The sequence below is a fragment of the Notamacropus eugenii genome, chromosome 2, assembly GCF_028372415.1.
Source record: "Notamacropus eugenii isolate mMacEug1 chromosome 2, mMacEug1.pri_v2, whole genome shotgun sequence".
In the NCBI taxonomy this organism is placed as follows: Eukaryota; Metazoa; Chordata; class Mammalia; order Diprotodontia; family Macropodidae; genus Notamacropus; species Notamacropus eugenii.
In genome coordinates, this window is record NC_092873.1 from 423,570,297 (window position 1) to 423,592,247 (window position 21,951).

At 41.5% G+C, this 21,951-nt stretch overlaps 1 protein-coding gene across 1 annotated transcript in view; it reads right to left on the minus strand.

Annotated features, from left to right (window-relative positions):
* Window positions 1-3,907: 3,907 nt before the first annotated feature.
* Window positions 3,908-21,951, minus strand: part of SMYD2 (SET and MYND domain containing 2) — an 86,341-nt gene continuing 68,297 nt past the window's right edge. The window contains exons 7-12 of the mRNA XM_072647854.1: window positions 18,753-18,855; window positions 15,618-15,728; window positions 13,333-13,453; window positions 11,607-11,781; window positions 8,791-8,899; window positions 3,908-4,365 (exon numbers count right to left, since the gene is read on the minus strand). Coding sequence (XP_072503955.1) covers window positions 4,285-4,365; window positions 8,791-8,899; window positions 11,607-11,781; window positions 13,333-13,453; window positions 15,618-15,728; window positions 18,753-18,855 — 700 coding nt within the window. The 3' untranslated portion in view covers window positions 3,908-4,284. The remainder of the gene's footprint in view (window positions 4,366-8,790; window positions 8,900-11,606; window positions 11,782-13,332; window positions 13,454-15,617; window positions 15,729-18,752; window positions 18,856-21,951) is intronic.

Genomic DNA, 21,951 nt, shown 5'->3' on the forward strand with positions numbered 1-21,951 from the left:
AGAGTGAATTATCTAATGGTTTGCCTCCAGGTGATCAGTTTTCATAGGCTGTTCTTAGAGCAGCAGATTGCCAATCACTGGGACTGCACTCAAAGCTTCCTGCTCATGATAAACTTGTGTAGACCCTCATCTCTCAACTGTTGCAACAAATTAGCTTTTGGCCACGAAGTTTCACCCCACTTCAGTCCGACGATCAAAATGATCTTCCTAATGTGCATCTGACCACCATTCCCTTATTTGATAAGCTCTAATGGCTCCTTATCACTACTAGAATTTAATATAACATACTATTTGATGTTCAAAGCCCTTCAGGACTGGGCCCTTTCCTACATTTCCAGTCGTCTTATACTTTACTCTCCTCCATATACTCTGTGATCTAATGACACGGGCTTCATAGTTGTTCTTAAACAGCACACTCCATCTCCCATCTCCCTGCATTTTTATTGGCTGCTCCTCAGGCATGGAATTTTCTCCTCTATCTCTGACCCCTGGCTTCCTTCAAGTCTCAGCTAAAAATCTCTCCTTTCACAAGAAGCCTTCCCAATCTCCTTTCAGAAAATGTCAATAATGCCTGCCCTCCACAGATCACCTCCAGTTTACCCTATGTCTTGTTTATCAGTTGTTTTACTTTGTCTCCCCCGCTATACTGTCAACTCCCCTAGAACAGGAACTAGCTTTGGACTTTCATTATATCCTCCTTAACACAATGCTTCATGCATAGTAGGTTTTCAATGAATGTTTATTGACTGTTCAATTGTGTCCAACTCTTCATGACCCAACTTTTTTTATTTTTGGCAAAGACACTGGAGTGGTTTGCCATTTCCTTCTGCAGCTCATTTTACAGATGAAGAAACTGAATCAAACAGGGTTAAGTGACTTGCCCAGGATTACACTGCTTGTGTCTGAGGCCAGATTTGAACTCAGGAAGATGAGTCTCCCTGACTCCAGGCCTGGCACTCTATCCACTGTGCCAACTACCTGCACTACTTATTGACTGACGGACAACTTATTAGAGCATGCACCTCTTAAAAAATCAATGCCATCCTTTGACCAAGAGATTCTCCTACTATGGTTATACTACCAAAGAGGTCATGGACAAAAACAAAGTGCACATATATACTAAAATATTTATAGTACCACTTTTTGTGAAAGCGTAGAACTGGAACAAAGTAGATGCCGCTCAGTTGGGGATGGCTAAACATGGTGGTACGTGAATACTGTGTTGTAAGAAATGATAAAAATGATGAATACAAAGAGGTATGGAAAGATTTACATACTTTGAAGAGCCAGGAAAACAATATAAACCATGACTATGACAATGTTAATGGAAAGAACAAGCATGAAACAATCAAAAGTGAATTTTATAAAATTAGAACAGACATGGTCCCAAAGAGGAGATAATGAGACGGTCCCTCCCCTCCCACTCCTCGTAAGTGTGGTACATTATGTAAGTTTTCAGACTTTTTTGATACTTTTATTTTTCTTGTTAGGGTTCTTCCTTTTAAAAAACATTTTATATGGAATGGCTTTCAGGGAGGGGGAAGATAAGTATACTGGGAGAAATTCCGGTGACATGTAAAAGAAAAGATAATAAAAAATTTGTTTTTTTAACAAGTGATCCCTGTGATGAGACACTGGGATGGAACTTGAAGAAACACGCATAGGGAATGAGTAGTTCAATCAGTTTCCAAAAGCTGTAAAACATTCTTTAATTTACTCACAGTTCTTTTCTTCTTGCATGTTCTTTTTAAATGGCTATAAGAGGTATAAATTAAATAAGGAAACAGATCCAAATATACATATTTCTGGTCTTCCTCTGTCTTCTTAGTATTGCTTTAGGGGGTCCCCTGAATATTCTATTCCAAAAAAATCCAGCCAGCTCCTGTTTTATATCTCTTCACAGTAAAATGGAATCAGAGAATGGCCAGAGAAATGCATATTTCTTGTTGAGAATGCCACATGTAGGCTTTGGGGAGGAAGCAACCTTTACAGCTGTCCCAACTGGTACAAGTAGCTCATGAAAATTAAAAGTAACAAGTCGAAATGTTAACAAGTTTTGATTATTAACTGATGGGTGAAATTCTTGTGTGGACTTCAAGAAACTTTCCTAAGTAAAAAATTCCATCATTCTAGACCAAATACTATCCCATGCCATACTCCCCCATAGCGTCTGTTGTTAACAAACACTATTCCCTGGGTTGTTGAGGTTTAGAGGCTTCTGGTATGCACTAAGTCAATCTGATCTGAAGTCTCACTGGAAGTGCGGAAGAGAGATCAGTGTTTTTTCCTTAATAACAAAGCTGAAAAGGAAACAATGATTTTCTCCCAAAGCTTCCACTGGAATCTCTCTCCAAATAAAAGGTGGGAGGAACGGTGTGTGGTGGGCAATTGGGTAACAGTCATAGATTTGGAATTGCAAAGAACCTTGGAGGCCACCTGATACAATGCTCTTATTTTACTGATGAGGAAACAGAGTCCCAGGACTGACATGCCCAAGATGACACTGAGAGAAAATACCAGAGGTAGTATTCAAACCCTCGTTCTCTCCAGAGCCACTGCTCTCTCCACTGCATGTGGTGTAAAGGATGTCATCACAGAAATGTGTGACTGCACAAGAAGGTGTGCAGGGCATGTAGGAAGAATGGGGGAAACGGATGTCCCACGGGTTCCAATGGCATTAGGGGCAGCTCCAACACTGGATATGCTGGCTGTGTGGGCAGCCTGCCTTGGCCAAGTCACCCTTTCCATTTGCTTCAGTTTCCTAAACTGTAAAAAATGGGGACAAAAATAGCGCATAATTCCCAGGATCAAACAATAATTGTAAAGTGTTAGGCACAGTGCATGGCAATATATCAATAAACATTTATTAAGCACCTACTATGTGCCAAGCACTGGACATAAAAAAAGAAGCAAAACATAGTCCCTGCTCCCAAGGAGTTTGCGTAGTAGGTGCTATATAAAATATCAGCTATTATTATTGCTGTTATCACTATTACCATCATCATGATATACAAAAGTCAAATATCCATAAGGATTTATGGGAAAGCACAGCAAGTCCTCAAGCTAGGAGATAGAAACAGTTTCCCTAACCATATATGAAGCCTTTTTTATGTTAAAAAAAAAAAAAAGTCATTTCTTAGATAGTATTTTAGTATCTACTTCTAGCTAATAGAATGGGAAGGGAATAAGTATTTATATAGTGCCTACTAGGTGCCAGACACTAGGTTCAAGTGCTTTATATTCTTTCACCTCGATCCTCACAACAGCCATGCTGCTATACAAGTACTATACTACCCCCACTTTGCAGTTCAGAAAACTCAGGCCAATCCGTTAAGTGACTTGCTTAAGGACAGGCAGCTAGTGTCAGAGGCTGGATTTGAACTCAGGACTTTGATAGCCATTAAGTACCATCCACCATCTACAAAGGCAGAGGATCTAATAGGCCACCCTCCAATAGGCCACAGCTTAGGGGTATGGAACCCTAAGGCTAATTCATTATTTGTCACCACAGGAACTTTTCTTCTCCCATTATTTTCTTTTCCCCACAACCCCATTTGTGTTTCCTGCACTTTCTTCTCTTTTATCCTGCTGGTCTCTGAACACCACCCCTACTCCTCCCTCACCAGAGAGGTAACAAGAATTCAGAACACAAAGCAATACAATCATTTGGACAAATCACTTCCCTGTCTAGGGCTCAGTTTACCCATTTGTAAAATAAAAGAACTGGCCTTAGAATGATTTCTAAGATCTCCTCCAGCTCTAAATTCTATAATTCAGGCTATCCTTCTAGAAGGCAGTGGACAGACTTACAAATTAAGTTATAAATCCTTCACAGGATCCTCCATCCCCTATAATCTCACAAATCAAACTTACAAGTTTCCCTAAAAAATAAATAAAAAACACACAATAAGGGTTTTCATTATCCCTTTTATTACCTTACACCACTCAGATTTATTCTGAACATTAAAACAGGCAAAGAGGAAGGGGGGAAAGTGGATTTTTTTCTCTTCCAACCTGATCTGTCAAAAGTATATTGTACGAAACCATGGCATTATCTCTTAGAAAAAAACATTCAAAAATTAATTTCATATGAAGGAATTAGAAGTTTAAGACAAACCTCTGAGTAAGCAATAGGCAGGTAAGGTTTTAAGTGCATCAAATGTTTCTCATTCCAGTTCTATTAGAGAAATGCCAGAGGGCCATGCTTCCAAAGGACCCTCATGCACTCAATTCTCTGAGGTTTCCACAAAGAATTTAAATAAAAGCGGAAGGGATTGCATAGGTTCAGTGGTCTTCAATTTCCTTTTTAATCTCGGAAATGTAGGGATGATCTTTGCCATGAGCCACTTCCATAATAGCTATAGCCTACAGGAGAAAAAAATGGTAAATCAGAAAACTGACTGCTCTCCTTCCAGCCCTCTTGGAGATCCCTTTTCACTCCCTCACAGCCTCAATGAAAAAATGGTGGGGGGAACTTTCTTCATGCTTTCCCTGTGGTCCGGGAAAGCAGGTAAAATAATCAAATGATTCAGGCTCAGGGCTATGATGGGGCTAGGGTTAAGGGACCTTAGGGGTCATCTAGGCCCACTCCTTCATTTACTGATCATAAAAATGAGAGCCAGAGAGTAACTCTGCCAAGCTCACACAGATTTTTTTTTAATAGGAAACTGAATAAAGGACTCTGAAACAAACCTTCTTAACCATTTTGTGCATGTGTTATGAACCTCTCTAGTAGCCTGGCAAAGCCTATGAACAGTTCAGAGTATTTTTAAGTGAATAAAATGTGAAGATTGCAAAGGAAATCAATTATACTGGAATACAATTATGAAAATATTAAAACAAGTTCTCAGTCCTAAATAAGAATCCCTGTTCTAAAGCTAGTCTACACAGGTCAAATAAAGTAAAAGAATCAGGAAAAGATTATCTGGATTGTCAAGCTTTAAAAAACAAACATTCCTCGATCTCCTGGAGTGTTACTCAAGGGAGCTTCTGTGGCCTCTTTAGCTTCACTATTCTGGGTATTTTAAGAGAAAGAGGTTCTCCACATGGTTTAGCCACAGGTTTTCCACTTTATTGGCTATGATCAGCTAGGGCTAGAAGCATTGACCCAAGGGATCTCCAACATGTTAAATGAGTGTGTTTCCTCAGGAAAGGGGAAACTTACCAGTAGGGAATGGGAACTGAAAGGTGGATTTGATTTAAATCTAGTAAGTGAAATTACAATTAAATCATTAGGCAGGAAGAGCTCATTTAATTTTTCCACATTTGTCCTTTCCTAGCAAAACTATATGCCTCACTATGGCAATGTTAGATGAGCTCTACCAATCCCTACCAAAGTGTAAAGGCTTCAGGCATGTGTTGTTTTTCAGTTATGTCCAACTCTTTGTGACCCCGTTTGGAGTTTTCTTGGCAAAGATTCTGGAGTAGTATGCCATTCCCTTCTCCAGTTCATTTCGCAGAGGAGGAAACTGAAGCAAACAGGGTTAACTGAGTTGCCCAGGGGCACACAGCTAATAAGTGTCTGAGGCTGCATCTGAACTCAAGATGAGTCTTCCTGACTCCAGGCCCAGCACTGTATTCCCTTCAGCACTTAGCTGTTCTAATGCACATACTGTCCAAATTCAGAGAGAGTCACATCCGGCTGGACCACTACCATGTCTGAAAACTATCTTAGGTCTTATCTGCAGCAAGGAAATTGCAGTTCTGTGTCTCAGGGAGCAGAAAAAAATTTATGTGTATAAATCTTCGTAATCCACAGGAAAAAGCAGAGGAAGAATTTGTTTGAGTATATCTACAAGTATTTAGGGGCACCCAGGTGGCACAGTGGACAGAGTGCCAGGTCTGATATTTGGAAGACTCATTTTCGTGAGTTTCAGTCTGGCTCAGTGTGAACGTGGGCAAGTCACTCAACCCTGTCTACCTCAGTTCCTCATCTATAAAATGAGCTGGAAAAGGAAATGACACACTACTTCAGTGTCTTTGCCAAGAAAACCCCAAACAGGGTCATGAAGAGTCAGCCGTGACTACAAAAGGAGTGAATAAAGGTATTCAATCCAAATCCACAAACACTTCCCAAGTGACCATAATGTGCTGGGCTCTAGGATAGAAAGATAAGACAAAGAGTTTGCCTTTAAGGAGATTCCATTCTACTAGAGGATATAATATGTCTACAAATACTAAACAGGAGGCAACCTGAGGAAAGAGAGAAGTCAGCTCCAAGAGGGATCAGGAGGTGACACATAAGCTGAAATCTGAAGAAAAGCAGGGGGTCCAAAATGCAGATATGAAGAAGGGGTACATTTAAGGCATGGAACCAGTCAAAGGTATAGAGGTGGGACACACAGAATGTCACATGCAAGATCACAAAGGGCCTTGAGTGCCTGGAGGCAATGCAGGGCACTGACATCTCTGTGTACTAAAGAGGTCAGAGGTCAGTTTAGGAATATTAATCTGGTCTTTTTGTGGAGGATGGGTTGAAGAAGAGGGATATTTGAAGTAGGAAGTTCTTAAAGCATTCTGGGTGATAGGTGATGAAAGCTTGCCTGAACTAGAGCAGAGATGAGAAAGGTTTGAATGGGAAAGCTATAGTGTGAGTGGGATTCTATGACTTGCCAGCTGATACGACATGAAAGGGAGGCAAGAGACAAAAGAATCAAGAATGAATTAGTGGTTACAAACCTTGAGAACTGGAACGATAGTGATATTCTCCCTAGAAATAAGGAGGTTTGGAAGAAAGGTAAGAGGAAAGGTAAAATGTTTTATTTGGATGTCAAATCTGAGATGCCTAGGGGACATATTAGGCAGAGACATCCTATAGGAAGTTAGGAGTTCAGGAAAGAAATCAGAGCTGGATATAGTAAGAGGAGGACCATCTGCTTAGAGATAATAGAACCTAAGAAGGCTGATGGGATCACCAAGAGACAGTGTGGAAAGAAGAGTGGAAGGCCCAAGACACAAGTCTGGGGGACACTCATGACTGGTCAGCAAGAGAGAGCTATGGCCAGAAAAGGAGGATGGAGAAAGAGAACCAAGAAAAAACAGTGTCACCAAAGTCAAAGGAGGAGTGCGCAGGAGTGATCCAAAGTGTCAAAAGCTTCAGAGAGAAATCAAGTAGGATGAGAACAAAAGATTAATCATTGATAACCTTGGAGAAGATCGTTTTAGTGCCATGACAGAAGTCAGAAGTCAGACTGCAAGGAATGAAGAAGTTACCTGGAAATAAGGAGATGGAGGCAACCAAGATAGACTGCTGCTTCTAGTAGTCAGGCTGTCAAAAGGAAAAGAGACCTAGGAAAATCAATTCAGGGCTAGTGACAGTCAAATGAAGTTTTTGTGAATAGGGAGACCCAGTCATCCTTGCAGGCATCCCAGAAGCAGCCAGTAAATGAGAGACTGAAGATGAGTACAAGTTAGAATGACTGATGAAGCAAGCTAGCAGAAGAGACAGGATGGGCGGAGATCAGCAGGACAGGGGCTGACCTTGGCAAGGAGTCCAGAACAAAGGAAGAGAGAATGAGGGATGAGACAGAGAGGTTTCAGACTATCAATCAATAAGGACTTATTTGAATAAGTGAGAGTACACCGTGAATGGCCTCTAAGGGCTCAGGGAGGGAGTTGTACAGAACACCAAGAAGAGGAGAGGACATAAGGACAGCTCTTTACTGCATTGTAGGAGAGAACATGGAAGGCCTGTCTCCACCTCCTCCTAGATCATGCCTTCCCAAATGACAGTATAAAAGACAGGGCTGTGATTACAGCATGAGACCATTGAGGCTAAGGTTATGTATAGGCTGGATCACCGTGTGGGCCTGTTATTTTCACACAGAGAAAAACTGGCTGGATGTGTACCATTGGTCATCACTAAGTCTCAGTGAGGAAAGTGAAAATTCATCTCCACAGCTGGTATCTCAAAAGGGTCATCTTTATATAAGAAGTGATTTACCTAAGTTGTCCTATTAGAAAAAAAATTTATTTAACATTATTCCACTTTATACTCCCTGGGGTCCAGACAAAAACAGCTTTCTTTCTGTTTCTCGGATTTAATACTCATCTGTTGTCCCACATTCTCCTCATCTTCACCTCTTAATGGCCAGTATTTACATAGGGCATCAAGGTTTGCAAGTGCATTACATGTGCTATCTCCTTTGGTCTTTCCAATAACCCTTGTAAGGTAAGTGCTATTAATATCCCCATTTTACAGATGAGGAAACTGAGACTAAGAGATTAAGTGACTTGCCCAGCATTACACAGCCAGTCAGTATCTGAGGAAGGATTTCAGCTCTGGTCTGCGGGACTCCAAATCCTCACTCTCTGCACTGTGCCAAAGCTCAAGTCAGGCTCTTCCTTCCCCATGAGACCTCTCCTGATGCATGCCCCCTTCTCCCCCTAGCTGTAATGCCACTCCCCTTCCCCTAGATTACCTTGTATTTATTTTTATATACCTGCTCTTCCTCTGAATACAATATAAACTCCTTGAGGACAGGTACCACTCCACTTTTGTCTTTGTTCCCCTACTTTTAGCACAGTGGCCCTCATATCACAGACACATTAAATAAAAAGCTTTTTGATTATATTAGTGAAACACTCCCAGAAAAAATAGCTTAGATATGTTTTAAAAAAATTTCAAGATTTGCAAAGCACTACCGTCCCATATAACCCTGCAAGACCGGCAGTAATGCCAACAGTTTACTTTTACAGATGAGTAGAGCATGCTTGGCTAGGAGATGGTCGCATCCCCACCTTCCACAACAGTCAGCAGAAAAGCCAATTACTGGGGGAAAGTGACATTACCTTTTTCAGAGCTTTTACTCCTGAAGCTTTATGTTCTAGTCCCATATATAGCCTTCCCAGCTTGAGCCACATGGAGGCCACATTTAGGGAATACAGTGGATAATGTTTGCTAAAATACAACCAAGAAAGAAGAGAAACCATCTTATTATCAGATCTTTCACACTGGCATCCACATGTCCAACCTGAAGAAACAAGAAGCTTGAATGTGCACCTTTAATTCAATGTGTCTGTAGTAGGCTGAACTCCATAAGAAACAAATGGCTTTCTTCCATTCTATGGCCACAGACTTCCAGCCCCAGTCAGTAATCTCAAAAATGTTTACCAGCAGACAAGAGGCAGTCCAGTTGGGAGTCTTGGTGGATCAACACAACCCAGCCTAACAAGTACTTACCACTTGAATGTACTTCAAGGGTTCTGTGCAAAATAATTTAAAATGTCTCAGAAGAGGATGCTCTTTGGGAAAATCCTATGGTAAATTTATTTTTAAAATAATAGCCCCTTTACTTGTTATGGAAATTCATGTTAATATTTTGAGTTTTCTTAAGGCCAGGCATATCTGTACTGGAGAAATAAACCAAAGAAAATGGCTTACTGATGGTGGCTCAAGGATGTCATTTTTATATATGCAGGATAGCACATTATTATAGCAACCCTAGGCTAATAGTTCTCTGGAACTTAGTCCTTCCAGCTGTGTGCCAAAATGGAGGAAGCACTGCTGCTTAAGCTCCATGAAGCCAAAGGCCAAACTTTCCATTTTTTTCCCTCCCCAGTGCAGAGCAGAGAAATATACTGTATATACTGCATATACTGTAGCAGAGGCTCACTGGAATTTATCAAGCAATGTATGAACTGGTGGGGCATTCCCACATCCTGAGTAGTTGTACTGTACAGGGTTGGTGAACCTGCAGCCTCGAGGCCATATATAGACTTGGAGGTCTTCGGGTATCGTCCCTTGACTGAATCCAAGTTTTACAGAACAAATCCTTTTATTAAGGGAATTTGTTCTGTGAAGTTTGGATTCAAAGGGCGGTACTTGAGGATCTAGAGGGCCACATGTGGACTTGAGGCATCAGGTTTCCCACTCCCATGGGAACCCATGTCTCCTTATACTGGCAGCGTTAACCAAAGGGGAAGATTCTACTTTGCTCGTTGGATAGGTAGAAACAAGTGAGGTGTGTGGGGTTAGGACTCTTAGGGAGATGATGTGAAGGGGGTCTCTACAGGAAGACTTCTTGCTGAGTTCAATGCTCTGCCCTGCAGAGGATCCACTGGAGCTAGAGGCTAAAGGGGACACTGAGTGACCCTGGAAACCAACTGGGAACCAGGCTGAGAGCTGGGTCTTCCTTTCCAAGAAGAGTAGCTGGGTGGGTATTTCTAAGCAAAGTGTGGGGAGGTTTTGAGGAAGCACAGAGCTTGCACATTCCTGGCCTCACCCACTCCAGGGTGCTGGGAGGTGGGGGTGAGGAATTTATCTAGAGTTTAAATAACAATCTCAACCTCTGGGCAGTTTTCAAGAGCTCATGTTCCCTCTTGCTCCCTCTGCTGGCCAGCAGAAGCAGTGCTACCTAAGGACTGAACCTTCAGGGTAAAGCTATATCATCAAGTGGGTGAAATCAGGCTGGAAGGGTCTCTGAGGACTTTATCTTATCCATCTTCTATGTAGTTAGCTTTCTGCTTCAAAACAGTGAAGTCCTATCTTGCTTTCAGAAATATTGGGGGGAAATGCCTTGGTCTTCCTCAGCCACCACTTCTGGAGTCTGCCCACTCTGTCAGCAAACTTGCCTCTGCCTAAATAGCAGATTCAATTCCAACTCCTTCTGCTCCATCCTTGGGAGAGAAGAACAGGGACGGATAAGGAACTGCTCTGTGAAAGAGGGGCCTTCAAAAATGACCACACAATGAGTCACTTCTCGGAAGTGACAAAAATGCCCAAAAGAGGACAAAAAATTTTTAGTGGCAAGAGAATAAATGGGAAAAATATGCAGGAAAGCATAATTCTGTCCCTTTTAAGGAGAGGTAGTCATGTCACAGTGGACAGCCTGGAAGACCTAGGTTCATGTCCCACCCCTGAAACATACTGGCTGTATGATGCTAGGCAGGTCATTGCACTTTTTAAGGGAAGGCAATTCTTTAAGACTATAAATTGCAGAGAAAGGACCTGCACTGGTAGAAAAAAGTTTTCTCACCTTTGAGTTCCCTATACCAATGAAATCACTCCTCCACTCCCTGTCTTTCCTCAAAATAATCCAGGCAGGATTACTATAAAATAGTTACCTATTTGGTCCGTAGGATATACTCATTTTGTAATAGAAAACAATGGTGTTTTAGGTAGGTCACATGACTTGCCTAAGGTCTCTCATACACAATAAGTGAAGTACTGGAGGTAGGATGGGCTGACCTCTAAAAACGATCTGAAATCTTTGGACTGAGTCTACTGCTATCCCCACCGGACATACATGTATCAAATTCTCTTTGCTTCACTTAGGGACACTGGAGAGGTGATGAAGAGACAAGGAGGGTCAATAGCTTGGCTGGTGGGGAACTTTCCCCAACACCCAACTGCATTAGTGATAACTACTTTCTTATGGGATGCCCGGCTATCCCTGAAAGCAGAGCCCTCAAGAGACAGAACAGCCCTCAAAGAATGAACACAGACTTTGTAACTCTATCTGAAGACATGCAGAGAACCCAAGGCTGCCCTGCAAGGCACATTCCAGGAAGAACATTCAATCAGCTTGGATTGTGATTATGGCAACAATTCTAAACTGACAATCCCATTTCAGCCCACTGTGACCCAAATAACCACCCCGAGTCACCTGTAGGGCTTGATGATTTTCTGTCCATAGCGCAAGGCACCTTCCCAGTCCTGCATGTACAGGCAGACACCCATGGCCTGGTACATCATGTGTAACATGTACACATTGCTATCTTCAAACACGGAGCCCATTTTTTCCTGGCTGAGCTCACAGATCTCCAGCAGCTCACTAGGGGTTGCAACGTGGTCAAGAAAAATGAGCGATGTGGCTGGCTACCCAAAGTTACGGCTACCTAGGATCCTAAGGTTTGGTAAAGTGTTTGAGGAGCACATGCCTTACCTCCTTACAGCACCCACATTTCATATTCAAACCATCCAGAAAGAGATAAATCTACATTGCTCTTAAACATTTCTTGAACACAAAATAATTCTAATTAAATTACGAATTTTCTTTAATAAAATAAAAAAAAACAGAAAAACCTGAAGGCACCAAATTACAATAGAAACTAAAGAATTTTAGTCATAGGGAAACTGCTATTTTAAATTAAAGGATAATTTGAATCATGTCTTAGAGCTGAAAGGGAAATCAGAAGTTGCTAAGCTCCTAGGTATACTGAATAGCTATTAGATACAGCTTGTTTTTTCCTCTAAGTATATAACAAATTTAACATATAACTTTCAAAGCTGTCCTCGTCTGTGTTTCCTTTTGGCCTTTTCTCTGTTCTCTTTTGTGCATTTAAAAAAAGTCTTGACCTTTTCAGGGCTATTTTCAGTGCACCCTATAATCTAATCACCAACTCAATGAAGGAATCACCTTTAAAATACCTCTACCAGGTAGATCACTGAGTCTCCCTTTAAGTAATCCCAGTAACAGTGGCCCAGCCTCAAAAGGCAGCCCCTTCCATTTTGAAATAAATCTAATTGCCAGGAAATTTTGCCTTATATTGAACCCAAATTTGCCTTCCTTGTATTTCTATCCCTGGATCTTGGCTCAGCCCTTTGAAGATACATAAAGTACATTAAACTCCTTACCGAAGCAGTAACCCCTAGGAGAGATGGCTATTATATGGAATTGCATTATATTCAAGGCATGTAGTTGAAAAAACATTCTGGGCAGGGTTTTGGTAAATGGAGAAATTTTAGAGATTCTTAGGCAGGTTTTCAAGTTCTGAGCATTAGCCACAGGAAAAGCTGGCTCACTTAAATGCAACAACTTAAGGAAACAAGGGTGCAGATAATGCAAAACCCAAGGATAACCCCTTCCCTCTTATTTCCTTTCCCACCTCAAGCCTTCCAGCACTTAGACCTGCCTCTAAGAAGTAGCCAGGGACACATGTGGACAGACATTCATTCAACCGCACAAGTCCCGAGGTGCCCAGTCCTTACTTTTCCTACTGCTCATCCCCTTTCTCTACACATTGCTTTGCACACAGTACGTGTATAACGTGTGCTTTTTCATTATCTAATTAATTACTGAATTCATGTGGATAACTTAAGACTGGCTGCACAATTACTGAGTGTCTACCGTGGTACTTGATACTACAGGGCTCTATAAAGGTGCCTTTAAGAAACAAAGGTGAACTTGCAAAAAATTTCTTCAGACCCTTTGCAAGGAAGCAAACGATCCTACCTGCAAGCTGAGTTCTCTCCAAACTGGTCAAATAAGAAATGGCGAAAGTTGCTTTTTATGAAATCTACCAACTATAGAGGCTCTCTTTGTTCAGGATTCAGACCCCATGCCCCACACCTTTCCCTCATCTCTTGGAGGGAGAGTGAGAAAAGGATATATTTATAATGTTTGGCCCTTCTAAATTCCTCAATGACATTGCGTGCATATTTCACCATGTCACGGATGCTTTCCGATTTTGGGGGCTCACTCAGTTTTCGAATTTCCACTTTGGCTTTATCCTGAAAGAAACATTTGTGAATGCTATAAAGGGAATTCTATTAGTAGAGAAATATTCCAAACACGAAGAATTCACACATCTTTTTTTCTGGATTTGCAAGTTATTAGATGCTCACGGACACTACGGAAAAAGGGAGTAGGAGACAGTAGAAAGGATGATGAATGAGAAAGTGGAAGGCCTGGATTTGAATTTCAGCTCTGCTGCATGTTATATTGGCTAAAATCCTTTTATTTCTCTGGACCTCAGTTTTCTTATCTGTAACATGGGGGTTGATCTTCTAAGGTGAGGTATTTTGTTGTTGTTTTTTTTTTTTAACAAAATGGATTCCTGCTGCTTGGAAGAATGGATGAATAAATTGTGTTATATGAATGCAAAGGAATGTTACTGCACCATAAGAAATTACTAATATGAAAAAATAACAGAAATTTGGGAATATTCGTGTGAACTGATGCATAATAAAATAAGAAGAACCAGAAGAATAATTTGCACAATGACCACAACGTAAAGGAGAACAATCCTGAAGACAACAGAACTCGCATACAGCAGGACCAAGGTAACGTGGCAAAGAGGCGAAGCAGGTAAATGCCTTTAGATGGAGCCGATGTGTGGTTTTGCTTAATTGTATTTTCTTTGTTATGGGAGAGAAAATTATTGCAAGGAGCAGGGCAGGGAACTGGGCAGTATTGAGCAATGTAAAAGAAAAAAATAAATAAATTGTTTTATAAATAATACATTTATAAAATTTCTAAATTTTACAAATTTATAAAAATCAATTTTAGAAAGGTACTTTCTAGCTTGAATACTCTGTGTTCCAATGATTCTGAATCAAGCTGGCATGAACAGAAATGAGGCAGCAGACCTGAAAGAACTTAACACTTTTTACAATATCTATTTAAAAAATTGGATTTCATGGGAACCTTTGCCTAGGGCAGGGTGCTTCGTACACATCCTTGGCCACACGGAAGAAAACAGGGCAGGGCTGGTATTAGTCAACATCAGGTTTGATGTGGGTGGTGCTATGGTAAATTCAATCTTTCTAGTCTCATGGCCTAAAAACTTCTCTAAACTGGTTTGTGAAGTTGCTGGAATTCCTCATTTGTGGTTTTGTTCCCCTTTCCTTCTTCCATTTTTTCCCTCTCACTCACAAAGGTACACTCTAGTTTAAGAGATGGCAATTTGGTAATTCCTTCCCATGCACAAATCCCATGGAAACTTCCGAATACACCTAGTACTGAGCTGCCAGAAATAGGTTTGAGTAGGAGGAAAGCAGAGTAGCAACTGAGATTCTTAGGAATGTCCTGGCAAAGTTGGTGCCATCTGTAAAATGAGGAGGTTCACCCTGATGCCCGTGAAGGCCTTGCCAAGCCCTCAGACGCGTCAGAAAGGCCACTCTGGATCAGCTCCCATTCTAGAGTCCACCAAGCATATGTGCAAGAAACAGAATAAAGGGTTAATCATCCCTTTGACAAACTTCTCCTACTTTGGTGGGGCACACATACACTAGGATGGGCCTCGGCACCCTAGCACTTAAAGGGAACTTCAGAGTTCACACACAGTCCTAGGAATGTTTTCAGGGATTTGTCCAAGATCACAAAGTTGTCTGGAGGTAGAAGGAAGAGAACAGAGCCTGGACCTCCTAGGAGCATGACATGTACCGCCTAGGAGGGTTTGCTTTCCCCTTCATACCGTTGCTATGGTAACAAACATCATCATCTGCAAAGGGAGAAGGGAATAAGCATTTTGACAGCACCTACAATGTGCCAGGCATTGTGCTAAATACTATTCACAAATATTCTGACTGGATTCTCACCACCACCCTGGGAGGCATCCATTTAATCCCCATTTTACAGATGAGGAAACTGGGGCAGACAGGTTCTGTGTCTGGCCCAGGGTGGCACAACCAGTAAGCGTCTGAGGCTAGACTTGACCTGAGGTCTGCCTGACTGCAGGTCCAGCACTTTATGTATTGTGACAACACCTGCCTCTAAAAGCTTTTTCCTGAAAAGGGATGGAAAGGAGCAGCTTTTCCTGAGATGAACATTACTGGGATCTGGGGAGTCAGATGTCAGTTTGGAAGGAGAAGGAGGATGCTGCTTTGGGAAATGCATCTTGGGAAGTTCAGGGATGTCAGAGTGAGCAGGCTATCTGTGTTACCGAGGCCTTACCTTTGCTCTGGTAGTACATTCTCTGCATTCGCATGTAAAGAAATAGGAGTCTTTTAATCGGTCATTTCGATCCTCTGTAGGATACAGCAGGTCAATATAGCTAGTAAAAACCTAAGTAGCAAAAACAAAACAAAACAAACAAAAACTCCAATGATAACAGTGTTCAGAGGGGACACAGTGTACAAGTCTTGTCACAGGAGTGAGTGTGGTATAGTGGGTAGAGCTCTGGACTTTGGGTTCAAATCCTCCCACAGATACCAACCCCGGGGAACCTGGGTAAGTACCTTCGCTTTGATGGGCCTCAGTTTTCTCAACTGTAAAATGAGGAGGTTGAATTTAATTACATCCCAAGTCCCTTCTCACTCTAAATCTATGATCCAATTCCTTAAGATATTAATAGCGATCTAGAGATTTTTTCATAAACAGGCCCTAAGTCAATGACTTCCAGAATGAACTGAGCTGAGGTAGAGTATAGTAGGTAGCCCATGGAATGCACAAGTCTGTTCACCATTCCCTTCTACTGGTTTCTCCTTGTGTTGGGAAATCTCTCCTGCTATTGGGCTAGACTGTCCCAAGTGTGGGGAGTTGCTGGTATTCTTCTTAAAAAGGTTCCCCAAAGGGTCCTTGCCCCTCTCTCCTCACTCTAGAGAGCCAACTGTGGACTTCTCCCACAGGGGCCCTTCTGTGATGCCCATAGAGAAGAAAGGACTTTTTGGTTTGGCAACTGCATGCTATCTTTGGTACTAGTTACCCACACTTTCTAGCTTTTGGCACTTTTGTTGCATCAAAATGGATTTCTTGGATTTTTTTATTGTAGCCACTTCTGTGTAGTGAAGAGATTGGTGGTGAGACATTTCCTCTTCCCTCCTAAGTCAAACTGCAGTGGAAAAAGCATTTGCTGCTGACAGTTCTGTGTCCCAGCCTTAGGGCAGCACCAAGAATGGGAGGCAGGGGAGATGCAGAACTATTGTCCTACACAGCTGGCTGCTTTTGACTTTGCCAGCTGTGCCCAGGAACTTGGGAAACTCTTCCCTTTGGTACCCATCAGGTCTGCTCTTGAGTTTTCTAGCATGTTCCTGAGCATATGGAAGAGGCCAACATTTAACTATCCATTATCTATTCACTGGGACCAGCATTTGCCGATCATCCCACATAATCAAGCAAATGTCTGACTGAACAGATGGATCTCAAATAGCCTTCTAGATGCCAAGAACCTTGGGTTCCAACACACAGACACAAGAAAAAAACTTGGAGGGGGCTGCCCTGGTCCTCCTTCTAGCGCCCAAACTCGAGGATGTACAAAAACAAAACACCCGCTACTTATGACCCCTTCCTCTGCAAGGCTGGAAGCAGGGGATAAATGCCTTTCTACTTTACTTAGTGGGATCACCACATCATTTTTCAAAAACTTGAGGAGTAAGGGAACAGAAAGCAGGAAGAGGGACAGAACACGTCTTTCTGTACCCCCCCAACCATCTTTTCTTCTTGCAAGGGTTAATGGACAAGCCTACGCAATACTCACCCTCGACCAGAAGATGGCGACAAAGTCCAGCAGACTGTGCCTGCTCATCTCAGCGGGTCACCACAATGAACTGCTCCTCTTTTCAGTCTGTCCCCAAATGAGCATTTCTGTCTTAAATGACTTCATTATTCTGACTAATTGGGATTTTTTTTTTTAAACAAAGAGGCACTAGGGGAGATTTTATGCAACAGATATTCAGGAACCTAAACAGTTCTGCCAAGAGTAGGGCACGTTTCTCATACAGGAAGAAGATGCAAAGCCCTACGTGATAACTCGGCTTTTTAGAGAAATATGTGATTTCAGGCCCTGATCGCTCTATCTAAATCACTCAGACTGACATTTACATTAGAGATTTCATCCAACTGATATCTGATTTGTTCCACAGAATTTTAACCACTGATATTTCCTCTAGTAATTGATTTATTTTTAACCCAGATCCTACCAGTGAATTTAAACTATCTCACAATGCAGCCATTTTACAGGTGAGCAGAATCTAGCGGATGCAGTACAGGACCGTCCGCGTAACTCTGCCAGTACCCAACCAATACTGTATGATGACAGTACAGAAGATATATAAGATGACAATGTAGGGATACAGGTGTATAAGAGGGTGTAAGTATAGAAGGAGAATGACATGAGGCATCCATTCACCAAACAAGTCGCACCTCTAAATCAGGACAGCCCAAGAGAAGGGAAGGCCCTTCAGGGCAGCAAGTGCTTCATTTCTGCCCTGACACCTAGCACACAGTGTCTGGCATACAGTAAGTGCTCAATCAATGCTTGCTAACTGACTAACTGACCCATGCAATCCTTTGAAGGAAGCCAGCCTTTTTTCTATCTAAACTGCTCATATTTAATGGTTCATCTTAATCAGATACCTAAAAAAAAAGCAACCACAATCTTTGAAGCATCAAAATCATTTCTGTCAACTGCCAAGGGCAGGTTACTGGAGGGTGTGACCTACAGCACATTCCTAATGATCATTTCCACATAAAAATTAAATAAGGAACTGCAGCCAGGATACATGTGATTTGAAAAGGAGGCAGGCGTATCTATGGAAGGAATAATAAACGAATGATCTGAGTACTGCCCGCCGAATGTCAAGAAACCTATGGGGAAGGCATACAAGCGAGCTCTAATACAAGAATTACAAAAAGACATGGGAAAGTATCCCACAGGATGAAAAGGCATGAGCGTTTGGGGACCTGTACTGAATGTGGGTCCACTGAAGTAGGCCACCAAAATAAGGCACAAAGAACAACAAAAACTACCCTTAAGTGCAGAGGGATATGGAAGAGAACTGGCATCAAGATTAATGTGACTAGTTCATATACTAGTAAGGGTATGCCCTAATTCAAAGGCCACCTACCAAATTGCCAGTAAGAAATAGGAGACAGTACCAAGCTATCAGCCTGGATAATCCACAAACCAGATAAAGAGTCCCATGAAGAAACTGAGAAATGACTGTAACATTTAGTGGGTGGAATTCATGGCCATTATGTCCAGTTCTACTCACTGCACTCTTCCTGCTGACCCTGCACTGATTGCTAACCAACAAGGAAGGCTGGCTGACATTCACACTGCAGTCCATGCTAGTCCATGCTCACACTTACCTCATCTCCAGGGTTTATTTCCTGCACAGCTCTCACTTCAGCCAGGGTCCCCTTATAGGTGACAATCACATTGGGACAACAACTGTGGTTCATCAGTGCAACGCTATTGTCAAGGGAGGAAAAACAAACCATTTATCTCAAGGTGATTGGCAGGAAGTTAAGCACCACTCAGCTGGACAGAAACTTTTAAAGAAAGACTGTCACTTCACAATACTAATCTTTTAAGCTAATAATTAACAATTTCACTCCCTCTAAAGGGAGTATAATCCTATCCAGGGATTATAACCTTTAATGGCACTGAAAGCAGAACTGCTTCATGGCAAATATGAAAATAAAGTGAAAAAAGCAAAGCCAGAAAAATGGAGTTGATACTAATAAAGTAACGTGAGAAGTGAATGAGCATAAATGAATCAAAAACCCCAACTGGAAGCTTTGAAAGAGGGACCGAAAAGGTTTTATGATACTTTATATCCTGAAATTATTTTAAATAAAACTGTTCCTAAGCAAGTTTGGTTGTTTCTATTGGTGCTTAATACTGATACCTCATAAAATTAATTTTAAATGTGGGTCCTCCGCAAAATGTACATTTCCTCCCCACTAAGATGAATGACTTAAAGATCATCATCCATCTAAGCATGTACTCCACAGTAAACTCTAATAAATAAGCAAAGGGCACTTACTGATAATTTTCCAAACCACTTTTTTACATTAATGGACCAATTCCAAAGCCAGCTGTCTTCAGACTGAAAAATTCTCATTCTCTGCAATGCCTAGTTTCCTACATCGCTCCACTTAGGACTTCTTGGCTGATCTTGACTGAGCAAATTCATTTGAGCCTCTCTACACCTCAATTTCCTCATCTGGAAAATTGGGACAGGGCTGCCCCTGCTGTTCTCATTCTACTTCTCAGGACTGGTGGGAAGGATAGACAGGTTCATGTATGTGAGGGGCTTTGAGCTTCTTCTGATTGTATCAAGGTCAAAGTTCTAAGAACAAAAATTTCTAAACTACAGGGGAAAAAATGCTTGATCTCTGAAAATGCTACCTTTGAAATCCCAAGGCCGACAGGAATTTCAACCCAGAGGACATTTTCCCCCCAATTAAAACTGTCTGAAAACTGGGGCTCATCCTCAGACAAACTCTCACATCTATAAACGTTATTGTTACAGTCCCTGATATTATAAATTCCTTACCCTTTGATTACTACAAGAAAAAAAAAAGCTTTCTTCCATTTGCACCAAGAATACAGAATTACAGCACTGACTCAGTAGGTCAGTTTGCTCCTTGAGGTCTAGGGCAGAACCAGCAACGTCCACTCCTGGGCACAGAGGAGGAACCAACTACTTTCTTCTTGCCTTCCTAAGCTCACCGCTACCAGAGACTCAGAAAAAGGGAGAAACTGGCTATGTGGCACCCTGCTGAGCTCAGCTTTACTGGAACATCATGAGGAGGGGTTCAGTGCCCTCCACTCACAGAGACCAGTAGTTTGACTTAGCATACATTAAAGAAAATCAGACTCTTAAATAAAATGAACTCCCAGGCTTAACAGAGTTTTCATTACATTAATAATGTTAAAATACACTACTGTAGCTCTCTTGCAGGAAATAAGATACCTAGTTTTTCAGACTTTTCTTCAGGGGGAGCTGAAAATGTGATTTTATTAATTTAGGGAGTTCCTTTGAGATACCTCCTCTAATAATGCTGAATGGTACTTAGACATCTTACAGGAGCCCCAAGAAGTTAACTGATTTGCCCAGGGTCACACAGCCTGTCAGAGGTGGAGTTTCTGACTCTGATGCCAACTATGTATCTATACCATCTACCCTACTACAGTGCCTCATACCTAGTTCATCGGAAAAAAACCCATATGTATTTATATACGTATATATCTATCAGGCACCCATAACTTCAGAAACAGAAACCTTTTTAAGTTAGAAATAAAAACAAAATATTAAACCGTAAAAGTAATAAAAAGAACCTGAAACTGTTTTTGTGGTGCCAAAATTATTTTTAGTAGTTATTAAAAAGTACTGAAAAAACTCTCCTGCTCAAAATTGCCCTAATGATTCCCTATTGTCTCTCAGATCAAATATTCCACTTAACGTATGAGGTCCTTTCCAGTCCAGTTCCAGCTTCCTTTCTAGGATTCTCACACCTAATCTGAGAGGCAGTGTGACACTGAATTCAGGGCACTGGACTTGGAGTCAGAAAAACCTGGGTTCAAATCCTACCTCAGATACTAGCTGTGAGACCCTGGGCAAGTAATTTGATCTTTCTGTGCCTGTGTCCTCTCAGTAATATGAAGCAGCTGGGATTCATTGGTTTCTAAGGTCCCTGCCAGCTCTCAATCTATGATTACAGGACTCTACTAAGTAATCCACCTAACTTGCATTTCTAGCCCAATTGGCCCACCCACTGTTCCTTGTACATTAACATTTAACCTCTCATCTCATTTCTTTGTGCAGGCTTGCAATGGACTTCTTCCTCACCTCTGCCTTGCTCACTTCAAAGCTCAGATTAAATGTTACCTTTCATGAGATAACATTAGGTACTTACATGGGCCCTTTCATGATCCTTCCAGCTGTTGGTTCCCCCTCCCTCCCAAATTAACTTTAGATTTGCTTTTGATTAACCAATCAGTCACCATGCATTTATTAAACTCCTATAATATTCCTATAATATTGTGCTAAGGGCTAGGGATACAAAGACAGAAACAAATCCACTGTTGTCACCAGGTGCTTACATTTAATATTGGAAAATAATATTTACAACTGTGAGTATATACAAAATAAATACACACACACATACACATAACACGGATGTGTGTGTACACACAGATACTGTATTTACATCTTCATGTGTGTCCTCCAGCCATCTTATCCCCCAACATAAGATGATTGAGGGCAAGGCCTTTTTCAGTTTTGTCTTTGAGTTGCCAGTAACTAGACACAATAAGTAGGTCTTTAAGAAATGAATGCTAATTGATAAATGTCTACTTTGGTCCCTAAGATACTAGCTTCAAAAGAATTCACTTTAGAGCTAGATTTGTTTTCAATGAGACCTCTACAGGGAAACTCTCCAATGTCTTCCCTCTCCCTAGGGAAAATGTCATGAAGTCACTTCTGTATGGCTATCAGAATTCAAACTGTGGCTAAGGACTCTATGTGATCCTCCAGTGCTATTATTAATGAATAAACCT